At 35.3% G+C, this 13,139-nt stretch overlaps 1 protein-coding gene across 3 annotated transcripts in view; it reads right to left on the bottom strand.

Annotated features, from left to right (window-relative positions):
- The window catches only part of LOC107101079 (copine-8), a 201,598-nt gene that overhangs the window by 24,975 nt on the left and 163,484 nt on the right, over positions 1 to 13,139 (bottom strand). For all 3 annotated transcript variants that reach the window (XM_015399834.1, XM_015399835.1, XM_015399837.1), the window contains 5 exons: positions 12,040 to 12,093; positions 11,392 to 11,453; positions 7,913 to 7,959; positions 5,492 to 5,673; positions 5,099 to 5,226 (listed from right to left, as the gene is read on the bottom strand). In XM_015399834.1, coding sequence (XP_015255320.1) covers positions 5,099 to 5,226; positions 5,492 to 5,673; positions 7,913 to 7,959; positions 11,392 to 11,453; positions 12,040 to 12,093 — 473 coding nt within the window. The remainder of the gene's footprint in view (positions 1 to 5,098; positions 5,227 to 5,491; positions 5,674 to 7,912; positions 7,960 to 11,391; positions 11,454 to 12,039; positions 12,094 to 13,139) is intronic.

Raw genomic sequence — 13,139 nt, 5'->3', positions numbered from 1 at the left:
GTTTAAGGTTGTTTTAAGGACATTATCGGACATGCACTATGAAAGCCATTCTAAAGCAGCCAGGGGGGGATTCTGCATGAGCCAAAAAGCAGAGACAGGACCAATTGTCAAAATTTTGGTGTCGATCATTCGATTTCATCCTGGACACTATAGAAAATGGGCTTAAAGTGTTAAAAAGTGAACTTCTCCTTTAAGCAGGGCAGTAAGACTCCTAAAAGTTTTCTGGCAGCTGTTGGCTGCTCCGTAAACATTCATTGTAAATGTACCATGTTAAAATGAGTCAGCAATCTGTATTAAGTTTACATTTAATTTTATACACTGAACTTGGTGTCCAAAACCTTAGAAAATAGTGTGTGTATGGAACATGTTCTTTCCTACTAAAGTCGGATGTCCATAAAAATAATGGTTGATTTTGTCTCAGGAGTCTGAATCCATATCTTTGGACATCGAACCTGAGGTAAGGACATTGTAGAAGGATTTCCTGCTTTTTCTGATGCTGAATTTAAGAGGCAACACAGCAGAAGAGGATTATTTTCTCCCTTTTTTCTATTCTTTTAAAACTGAACGAATGTGTTTGTAAATAGAGGCTTTAAAGCAGGTGGGTGACCAAAGCTGATCTACTAACCAGGTGCAAATCAGATTGTGTCACTTAGATGAGCAGTATTAGAATATAATTCAGTTCAATAAAAAAAAAAAAATTCTGATGCCATTAGGAAATACAAATGTGCAATTTATTGATTTTTAGCTGTAGGCAGAAAGTGTCTACTGTCTGTCGTGTCTGAAGACACTGTTGATATTCATCAGTCTTCCGAAGAGGAATATCAGGGTTTTTCTATACTATTCTTCACTTCATTAAGAATTTTCAGTTGTTTAATCATCTTCACAGGTTCAGGAGGTGTTCCCAAAACAGCATTTGTCTTCTTTACCTGCTTGTTTAGATTTAATAAGTCCTTTGCTCCTCCTGAATCCGTATCAATGCTGCTAGTCCAAAAGATGTTGGCAGGGGAAAGCATACTGAACAGATATGCAGCATCTTTCTGCAGACACTGAAGGATGTAAGCTTCCTCAAGAAGAATATTGTTCTATATCCCTTCTTGTACACAATTTCATAGGTGAAAAGAATATGCAACCCATGTAAAATGTTTACTTTCAACAAACAAAATATTTGCTGATCATCAGATCTGTATAACTACCAGAAGGAGCGTATTCAAAGATTCATAAAACACCAATCAAAATCTAATTTATCAAAACTAAATGAGTGTAGTTTCTTTATATTTAGCATACAAATACTGCCTGTGGTATTAATAGCAAGAAGACGCATATACTGCAATGGGAACAATTCATAAAGAAAATCTGCTGTGTATATGTCCAAGTATTTAAAGTGTAAAAACAGCAGAGACATCCCCTCCATCAAACATACTAATTTTAAGTTGTTGGATAAACTAAGAGCCAGTCACAAATGAAAGCCTTGCCATTACCCCTATGAAAATACTCTTTCCAGGAATCAAATGTCTTGTGTCTGCATGGATCATTACAGCAAACCATTGCAGTTAAAGGCATCTCCCAGAGTGGTTTGTCTGGTATGCTTCCCAGAGTAATTAATTTAATTTCATATCACTGGTGAGTGTTCTGCTGTAGAGATGTTGTGTCTCTCTGCACTTGTTGGTCTCTACTTTTAAAGACCATCACCTGATCGAACAGCCTGTCATTAGTCTTTCTATTTTACTGAAAGAAATTAATGCAATAAAAGATGGCATTCTTGACCATAATTTCTTTGTGTCCACAAAGGAATAGGAATTAATTTGTGCTATTCAGTATTAACACAAGTTTTTAAATATATGACGGTTGTTCACGCATCTGTTGTGTTAAAAAAGCAGTCTTTTACCCATCCTTGTTATTGGACTAGGAAGAATGATAATTGGTAAGAGAAAATGTAAGTAGGTTTGTTCTCTGTTTCAATATTATGCAGATTTTGAACATTTTCTTGAACAATCCGCTCACAAACCAATGTTTTGTTCTACCTTTGTTTTCATAAATCAAAAACACTAATATCCACTTTAATGAAATAAAAAAAATACAAACTGCATAAAAGCTACTGCATCATGTTTGTGCCTGAAAGTTATCGGCAACAGCTCCTGATAATTTTTCTCATTTCACACGAACAGAGTACAAAACTAGCCCTCATAAATTGTTTAAGCTTTTATTTTCAGAGTCTTGTCCATCTGGCAGCTGTATTAGATATTAAAGACAGGATTTGAGATGCCATATTTTCTACGTTGGAATTTAGACTTAGTGACTTAACTAGGAATCTATAAAAATTAATCAGTATAAAACAGCATGCTTGTTTCATCATGGCAATTAAGATTCTTGGTTTATTTTTAATTTCCTTATTCAGTGCACTGCAAAAATAAAGTATGCCAAGCATTTTTTCCCTTTAAACTGTGACAGTTATGGCTTGCAACTAAATTAGATTTAAATTAAATTTCCACAGAACACAGATTTGACATACTTGACAGTTGACCAGGCAACAGCTATTGACACCCTGCAAAAGGATGGTTAATCAGGTTAAAGTGGCTTTTGTTCATGGCGCCATGTTAAAGAATATAGAAATAATGTATAATGTAAGTCTATAAAGAAAATATTTGTACTGTCTGCTTTTGTGTTTAGGTCATAACCCAGAAAAAAAGAAAAATAATAAACAGACTAGACAAGTAAGTTGGTGCTTTTTAATGCACCAGCATAAGATATCAGTACATTTTAAAGCAAACAATACCCTCAAAACAAAACAAAAACACAAAAACAAAAACTGATTCATCCCAAAAACAGACCACCCAAACCAAAGGGCGCTGTTCATAAGGAGTACAATGAGGACCGCTCATACTCCTAAATTGGAGAAACCAAACAACAACTACATGGGACAGCACAGGACAGCCAGCAGCTTTAGGCAAAATCCAGCTGTACACCTCAAGAATAAAGGAAACACCTTTGATGACTGCAAAGTAGTGTTGCACCGATACCAGGGCATCGGCCAGGGCCCTGATCCAGCACTAAAATGGTGGTATCGGTATCGGCAAGTACCAACAAATAGGGCACCAATACCATTTAGAGAGCCAAAAGTTTATTCAACTATTGTCACCCATTCCAGGTAGGCAATAAAAAGTTCTACTGGATTCACTTTGTATTAGTCTTTTTCCTGCTTCACAAAGGTGGGCAGCAGCTTGACAAAGCCATGATGGCAATTATTTTACATCCAAGTAGTATGCAGTTCTTCATAAATGCACACACACATTGGTATGGTATCAGTATCGACCAATACTGCACAGTCAGGTATCGTGTATCGGTTTTGGGGCCAAAAAGTGGAATCAGCGCAACACTACTGAAAATTTCAGATCTTGGACAGAAAGGATAAATGGTGTAGAAAAACGGGAGACGGAAGCCATCTTTGTTAAAAGAAATGCCATTACTGAACATAAGGGGAGATCAGCTTTCAAACATCTCTGTCCTGGAACTTATTCCAAAGAGGTTTCAAAGCAGTCTCATCATGATTCAGTTCAGTTCATTGCATGATGCGCATTCCATAACTACATACAGTATAGTGACTTCATATCACAATGTTTTTTTAAATGAAATTGTCCAGAGAGCTGTTCTAAATGAAACTTATTTTTGCGTATACAAAATAATTCTCTCTAAGTCTAAGTCTAGCGACAGCTGATTAGAAGTATCAGCTCTCCAACTACAGCTTTCTTCAGAACCAATATCAAACACACTTCGATAGAAACCTTTTCAGGAAAACTTAGTGAAAGTCTGTTTGCTTCAGATTTAAACATCTTTTGTGGTTACAAACAGCATCTGTCCTCAAACAGGTTCTACTTCATCTTATTAAACATTCAGCTGAAGTTCTGGCTGCTGTTCGCTGTCCAGCCATGAAGATCTATACATATATTAGCAGTGACCAACAAGAGTGTGGAGTCTGTTCACTCTTTAAGGCAGTGAGACTGAAATATTATATTTAACAAACAGTCTCAATTTATATAAAAAATGCCTAATGGATCCCAAAGGGAAATTTAATTTTGTCTTAACTCATAGAGGTTTTTGGTGCATATTTTAATACCTGTAAGTGGGGAAGATCTTCTGTCCACTAGTGAACAATCTGTTTGATTTTATTACATTTTTTTCAAATACTACATTCTTGATTTTTTTTTACTCCAGTTTCTCCTTTTTGCATTTTAAAGCAAAACTAAATGCATGTTTATTAAAACAGCAGTGGAACAATTCAAAAAAGTTTTTTCTACACTTAAGATTTTTCTCTGGACTTTCTTTTTTTAGAAACTCATTGTGGAAGGAAAAAGTAGACTAAAAAAATGATCAAGCAACAAAACCAATTGAAATAGTTAATAGATAATCTATGGATTTTCAAGAGGATTAGCAAAGGGCCACCGTCAAAACAATCAATGCTTCTTTAAAGTGGAACCGCAGACAGTCTCCTCCATGCCACACTTTAAAAGAGACAGTAATTATTCCTGTTTTGAGAGTTATACTTTTGACATTCAAATATTTCTGAATTAAAATCCTTTTTTTATTGGTCTGACGAGATATTCTAAAACTGAATTTTTAGCTGCCAGTTTTGTGTTGTTTCCTTGTGTCTTTTCGGCTGCTTTTATATTCAGGGGCCGAAACAGAAAGTATTTAATAAATGGGATTAAATTAACTTTTTAATGATCTTTCAATTTATTGAGATGCACCAGGAAATTTGTTAAGGAAATCATCAAAGTTGTATTTGTAGGGATTGACTGAACCTTTTAGCTTATTATTAATAACTTAGAAATATACGTGAAGCTTTTTGTTTTCTTTAAAGCAATTATTTAAATTATTTTTAGTTAAAGATATCTAAGATATTTATTTTTTTGCAAGAAATGGTATACAGAGTCAGACGTTCCAGTCACACTGATAATGATATGTGGCAATGATTTAATATTCTGCTTTTGGATTGTATGACAACTACTCCACTCACTTATCCACAGAAATTCATGTGTTCATTCACAAAACATTCAAAAGTAACAATGAAATACTGGAGAGAACATTAGAAGTCTTTAAGCACCTGGCAACATGGTTCACCACAGGAGCAAAGTTTGTTGGACCGTATAATTGCACTGTCTTCAGACTTTGATGGTACGCCTCTAGGATTCCTTCAATACCATTGCAATAAGGATTTTCCATGTTTCCATTCTGAAAATGATATAAAGAAACTTTTATTATAATAGATATGATTCCAAAGGGGGAAAAAACAAACAAACATCTGAGTAAACTGTTTCAGATTTAATTCCTTATCCTGGTTTCGTTATCTAAGATCTTGGAGCGAACAAAAAAAGTGAAATTCAAATTTACAGTGGAACAGAATAACAGTCTAAGCTGTCAAGTTAAATCTATAAAATACATTTGATAGCATGCAAAATGTACTGAAGTGAGTTATTAAATGTTGAGGGAGATTCACCAGTGGGAACTCGTGAGACACTCTCCCATCAGGAGGCAGTTTTGCTCCAAAGCCTAGAGCTGGAAACATCTTGTCGCTGTCGTAGTCCTGAATTATTTCACCCACAGCTTTCAGGGCCATGGCGTAGGCGTTGAGTTGGTAGGGGTTCATGTAGTGTAGAGATGTAGACTGGGAGGGATTACCTGCGGATAAATGAGTCAGAACCTGCTTTAATGGCCAAGTTTGTGCACAGAAGCAAGGCTTATGACTTTGGTTCTACTTTGCAACAAATGAAGAATGTAATTTTAGTTTCTTCCATTCAGTACAAAACAATAAACATTAACAGAATCAATTATCAAACTAAAATTGGTGTTTTTGTATCTGTCAATATCTATGCTTTTTTTTTTATTTAGTTTTTCCAGTACTACTGGCTTATTTTTCCAAAATTAGGCTGACAAGAGAGTGGATATGAGAGAGGGAAAGAGACATGCGGCAAAAGACCACAGGTTGGATTCGAACACGGGTCGTGCACACTAACCACTGCGACACCTGCAAACCCCATCAATATGTATGCTTTAAATTAGGCAACTTAGAGTCATGTACTGTAAGCATCAGGAGATACAATGGGAAGCTTTATCTTTAATTGACAAATCTGTACCAAATCTTACTGTCTATCATATTGTTTTCACCTTAAAAAATAAAGACTACTTATGAAGACTCTTAATCATTGAATTTTTTTATTGATGTATTTTCCATGTTTCTACTTCAGTTGCTCCCTTTAAAAAACTCTTCAATCTTACCCGAGGTCATAAAGTCAGAAATCAGTTGAACATTTCTGTGCATAAAAACAATATCTATCCGGTTTAGAACTGAACCTTTATTTAGAAATCTCTCATTGGTTGAAACTGGATCTGGTGCAGTTGTTCTTTGCAGTTATTCAAGAAGCAAATCATAATACAAAAAAGGCCTTTGTGACTGATCTGCAGTTCCTGCTGTCTGCCTTTTTTCCTGTATATTCCAATGGCCCTTTTTTCTCTACGTCTCCAGATAGCTTGTAACCTTACAGAAAGATTACTGTACAACTTCCCTGATAAGATGTCTTAAAACCTCTAGATTTGTCATACATGTGTTATCCATACTTGTGTGCAACATCTACTTTACTCACTTTGTGTAAATTTACTCCAAAACAGTAGATAAAACCGAGCCTAATTTGCATTTTCATTTTTACAACATTTTAAAAGTTATGTTGGATATAAAGTTAGCCGCTAACACTCATGGTGTCTGTGGCATTGTGATCAAAGTCAAATGTTTTTTTTTAAAAGTCGGTAAGTACATTTAATGAAATGGATTTCCTCAGATAGATACCATTTAACCAGTTCTTCTACTGTATGCCTTGATTGAATCAACTCAGTCAAGTGCTTTGAGATAATGTACTGCGAACTGCTGCAAATAAATAAGTTAATTTTGAATTTGTTGGGCTAAAGGGGCAGTAAAAAAAACCAAAAAACACCATGGATTGAGAGCAGCCAGATAAGTTAGCCTAAAGAAAACATCTCAATAATGTCACAACTCCTCAAGCATGTAGTTATGTTGCACAACTGTGTTCAATGACATTATGATTTACTCTTTTATGAACTAAACTAAGCTCTTTTTGTTTAGGATCAGGGTTTAACGGGCCATTGGGAAAACAGGGCGCTGATGCCCATTTCTAGGCCAGCCCTAGGCTTTCATAATACAATCAAAATATTTATCTGTAATTATCTAAAATATATCTGCGATGGACTGGCAACCTCTCCATGGTGCACCCAGCCTTTCGCCCATAGACTGCTGGAGATAGGGACCATCCCCACTGCAGTCCTGATGGATTAAGAATGAGAAGATGATCAATGTTATCCAAGATATTGATTCATATTAGATAATTAATAAATTTAACAAATGATAACCTAATTAAAGGATTAAAGAATATATCCGCTGAAAACAGTGATGAAAAAAAAGTATTTCTTCTTCACGAATAGGTAATTTTTTTTATATTTGCTATTTTGGATTTAAAGCATAACATATTCTGTCCATTATTTTGTGTTGGTTTAATTGAAAAAATCAGATGATATTATCAGTTATTTAATATTTAGTTAACCTCTTATTTAGTTTCTATATCGCATACATACAGATTAAACTTTTCAAGGAAAATTCAACTGTGATGAGTCGGAAATAGCAACATCCTATCACTCTCCTCCAGAGTGAACTATTGAACTACTCTATGTAGCAGGAGCAGGTCCCCAGAGAACCTACTGAACAGTGACTGTGTACAGTATGCATCAAAGCGCTGTCTGTTGCTGTTTAGGATATTGATTTTAAAACAAAACATTGGCACAGACAGACATCCGCCTCGATTTTTCCCTGGCCTCCAACACTAAGACAAACTTTAAAGTTGTTATAACTCACCATTAGATGCTGTGAAATCTATTGCCACAGTGAAATTGATCTGTGTCCTGGAAGAGACAAAAAAAAATAAAAATCAACAAAAGAGAGAAGACAACCAGTTTAATAATTAATGTGCTTTCACTTGCATGATTTGTGACACAGTAGAAAAGAGAGCAACGTACAAATCATAAAATACAGCTACATTTTCATTCTATAGGAGTTTATTTTTTCATTGTCTTACACATATAATAACACCATAAGAGCACAAAGAGCAGCCCTTTTAAATTTAGGGCATGATGTTCAACATATCTGCCCTCAACTTCTCAACGAGAGGCGGGAGACCAAGCTTGGTAACAAGCTATTACACCGATGGAGCACTTAAGAGCAAATCATAATCCAATTTTCCCTGCTGACGAAGCTTTCCCCTCTACATCTTGCTAATTTATGACAAAATGAGGCCTTAAGGGGCTTAAATGACAGCCACTCGTTATCTAGAAAAGTCACCAGAGAGAACAGGAAAAGAATGATGGTAGAATGAATGTGTTAAATATTCCCATTAACCTTTCAGCTTGGCGTGATCACTGAAATATTCCACAGGCCAACTGTGCAAATGTAATTAAAGTTAATTTTATTAATTAATTCAAATTTTTCTGAAAGGGGTAGCAAGTGGTTCATCTGTAATAAGAATTACAAGTCCTCCGTCTAATTCCTTGTTTCTTTCTTTTTCCCGCTTTTTGAGCTTAAAATACATTTTTAGAGTTAAAGGGAAATTACTTTACACTTCCTAATGTGAACGTTTTTGTTTATTTTTTTCTCCATTTCTGACTTTTAAGGCTCTTCGATAGAATGTTGTCATGATTTCTTTTAAAGAAAAAAAGGGCTACTTAAGTGTAGCTCCCTGCTGGTTATAAATAATGTAATCCAAATGATTTAGCTGACAAGTGGACTCTGAATGATAATCAATACAGGGAGATGTCTCCTCATTACATTCCAAGCATCATTCCCTCTTCTGCTAAGGGTAAGACAGAAAAATCAACAGCTGCTTGACACTTCTCCTCTCCTCAGATGAAGCAGACGTTTTGAATTATTTGAGTACCAAGAGTATTCTGGCCCTTTAATATTTATTATCATAAAAAGTAAAACATTAACTCTATTTATCATCAGAAAAAAGACAGTGAAGATTTATTGATTTGTGCCTTCCCAATATTTTTTTTTTCATTTGGATTAATTGCTTAAACTAAATCTATTGCAACAACTATCTCACACTCACGCATGTAACAGAGTAAAGTTAGTAGGGCAGACTGATGACACAGTTTTCTGAAGTAAGGTCACTAAACCTTAATAATATTGTATCATAAATCAGACGAAGTCGAGAGCCGTCAGCAAAATCTGTCACATTTGTCACTTCTGCCACAGGACGTCGAAACCTCTGACAGCTTCCCCGCCGCGAAGAGGAGGCTGAGATCAAAGCAGGAGCCAGTCTGCCTGGGAAGTAGCACTTCACCTGAGAAATACTTAATATGTATGCCTCAGCCTCTAAAACTAGGCTTAGGTTCAACAGCCGGTGGCTCTTAAGAAGTGAGTTAAGCTTTATCTCCTTAAACTAGAGGTGGAACTTTAATACCAGAGAAAAATCCTGTTTTAAACCAGCAATCAAACTGAAAACAGCAAAAAAAAAAAAAAAGATAGATCAAAAATCTTAGTATTTCAATATTCTCACTGAATTTTTACACATGGAATACATTTTCCTTCAATTTTTAATTAATAGTAGTGGTTGTTAGAATATAATCCTTATATTAAGATCTGATTAATCTAATGTGTTACGGCTTCTGTCAGTTTTTTACATCGTTGATTGATTATTAGCTCAGAGTTTACTGTAACTGGCTGATTGGAAACCCAAACACATTTTCTACTCTGAATGTATTATTTTGAAATAAAAAATTTACTTCTTCTTGTCTTTATCAGCCAACAATTAATACAAGTCAGAGGACTCAGTTATTTCAACCTGGAGAGACTCACACAGAGACAAGTTGCAATTTGAAAATATAAAATCTATTTAGACAGGTAACGCAATCATAATCTTCAAGAAAACAGCTGAATGCGAGGACTAAATGACTCTCTGCCATCCCTTGCACTGAGTATCCATGCAGCGACAGTGGAGCGGAAAACTCCCTTTGAAAAGTAAGAAACCCCCAGTAGAACCAGTCTTAGTGTGAGCGGCCATCTGCCGAGGCCGACTGGGGTTCATTAGAAAAAAGCAGATAAAGACATAAATGAAATTAGGTCTTTGGTGCTCGGGCCTCGGCGAAAGATTCTGATGCTGTGAATCAGCATACCGGTACACCTGGATTAGTAACCTAGAAAGGGATTAGAGTAGTTTTCCCCCAGATCCCGGACACTGGTGGTGGAATAAACCAGAGGATGAGTGGGACTGAGAATGAGGGAGGAGATGGGGTGGAGGTAGGTGAAAGTTTGCTGGCATGTGGGAGAGAGAAGCTGGGCCAGGGGTTTTAGCAAAATGATTGGATTTGGCGAAGGCGCGCCCCCCCGAGCTGATTGTCTGGAGCTGAACACGGGACATCGCATGTGCTTCAGGTGAAACTGATAAGAATCTTCCAGATTAAATTTATGCTTAACTTAATTTCTGAAACACTTCTGAAGATCTTTACAAAATTTCATACTGGTACTACATAGTTGCACTCTACATATCCTTTGTAGGAACGTAGAACTTTTTTAGCATGCTCAAAAAATATGTGGTTGCCCCATCAAGCTGAAAATGGAATCTCTCATGGTCAATTATATACAGTGAAAAGTGATACTGGTGTATTTTCCATTTATGCAGCAGACTATCACATTCTTAATAAAGCACTAGGCAGGCGCTATGGCTGCATGACATGCTATAATAACTTCTTTTAAAAGAACACTAATTTCTAGCATTCCCTCTGCACTCTTGTATACGTATCCATTCACCTTTAAATATTCATTGGTTTCAGCATCTCTTATGATGTGATTTTGCTTCACTAATATGGTTTTAGATTAAATGTCAAGGCAGGAGCCATTTGAATGTCAGATTTTTTACATCAGACTCCCACACTTGCAATGTATGCTAACTTATCACCCATTTCATTCCTGATCAACAGTTTTTATACAAAATAAATAGTCAATACAGTTTGTAGTCCCACAAATACAGTAGTTTAAGCATGTATACAGACTGACCCAAAAAGGTCTTTCACATCTTGTAAAGCTTTTTTAAAATGACCTTTTAATAAGGTATATTTTTATAAACAATATTGTTAATGTTTAAGATTTTTAGCACATAAAAGTTTAATTCCGCTAGATACAAATGAAAAATTGTACGTAAAGCAGTATAATGCCCTGTCTTTACTAGAATACAGTTTAGGTAAAGACTCTCTTGATCTTCACTGATGCTATACAAAGAAAAATATGTCCATTATGTGTTTTTATTTTTTCCAAATGTTCAAATAGTCCATTCCACTCACCCTCCCTTGATGTAATCTAGGAAGGTGAACTCTGACTCAACAGAGAATGAGAGAAGAGTCACCTGCGAGAAAAAAAAAGAGAAAGAATTGATTAAACCCACTGCCGTTGGTGTTTTCCTCCTAATACATCATCTGCCTCCACATATTGACTCAAATCAGGCCTTTGGATCAGGATGAAAGCAAACCGCCTTTTTAAATAATTGAATTATTTGCAATGCCAAAGGACAAGTTTGAAGAGCAGATTGGATGGATTTCTACGTATTACTCACTGCAGCACTTTTGGGTAAACTGTGTGAAACATGGTGCCTCTAATGGTCGTTCATGCCAGTCATCTTTCTGATGTTTTTCAAGGTCTTCGGTTTTTTCCTCCGTTTGTTATCTTTTTTTTCTTTTTCAACAGCCAGTCAGATATAATTCACCCTCATTATTCTTTCATCTCCTCTCGTAATCCGTTTCCTGTCATGTTTCCGATTCCGTTATAAATCTGAGCAGATCAGTCAGTCATTCGTGTTTTTTAACAATACGAAAAAAAAATGTATTTCCTTTAAGAAGTACCAGTTGAATGATAATTTAAAAGGGAACCATTGAATTTGCACAACAACATGAAAGAGAGGTAAACTTTAATATCTGGTATAGTGCCATACTCACTGTTCCTGAGTTAACATACTTCTTTTTCTTCATTTTCTTCTTCGTATTGATCACCTGAAAATAATAAATTGCATTAGATACAAGCAATATTCTTAAAGAGCTTCTAAACGCTTGATTACCAATTATTTATTAAGAACTTACTGACCTAAAAGTTCATAAAGTTTGAATGAATTAATTACTTTTATTTGCAGACAATTAAGCTACATTACAAATAAAACTCATAATATGCAAGTAATGATTCATTTAACTGTGTTATACATATAATTTAGTGCTTATTATATATTATTAAAAAAATGGTACAGAGCTGTGAAACTTATGTTAATCAAACCCTCTACTAAGTACATAACTTCAATAATCTTCACAAATGCTAGTTAACTACTGAATCCATACCACTCAAAATTCCTTTAAGTTGGAAAATAAATTAGTGTATGTAGATATGAACATTTTGTACACATTTACTCTCATACAGTTATTACCCATTGCCCCCACAACCACAACCACTGCAAAAATACATTTACACCTATGTATAGTGATTAAGATTTCAAGGCCCTTCTTCCATCTCATATGTTTTTAAGAAAACCAGTTTAAGTCTTTTCCCAACTTATCACATAATTCTGCATTGCTTCAATTCAACACTGAATTAAAGCAGTGTGGAGGAGAAACAAAATTATATGCTATCTGTTTTTTTTTTTTTGATACCTTAAACTATGGCTGAAGCAGGGCTTTGGTGCTTTATGGTTTAGAGAAGCTTTTGCTTTAATAAGAACAATGTTTCTAATTTAGTCTGGACATGTTCTATATGAGGTTTCCAGCAGATCTTGTAGCCAATAAACACACGTAAGAATTGGATTTCATTTACTTGTCCCACCTCTAATCTATTATGATTTTCACATCTATTTTTTTTCTGTATACGTTTCAAATAACAGGAACTTACTTATCTCTGTTGTTGTTTTTTAGCTTATTCGCTTCTGGGTTTATATCATCCTAGAGTCGCAGTGAGCTGTCAATGTACAGAAAATATTCCTGCCGCCTGCAGACAAAAGAAGCAGTAATGGTTTTATCTTTTTGTTTTATGGGCTTAAAATTAAACAGGTTGTTTG

Source organism: Cyprinodon variegatus, unplaced genomic scaffold (assembly GCF_000732505.1).
Source record: "Cyprinodon variegatus isolate N-32 unplaced genomic scaffold, C_variegatus-1.0 Scaffold1051, whole genome shotgun sequence".
Taxonomy (NCBI): domain Eukaryota; kingdom Metazoa; phylum Chordata; class Actinopteri; order Cyprinodontiformes; family Cyprinodontidae; genus Cyprinodon; species Cyprinodon variegatus.
The sequence above is the reverse complement of the archived record's forward strand: the minus strand, read 5'-3'. Positions and strand labels throughout refer to the sequence as shown.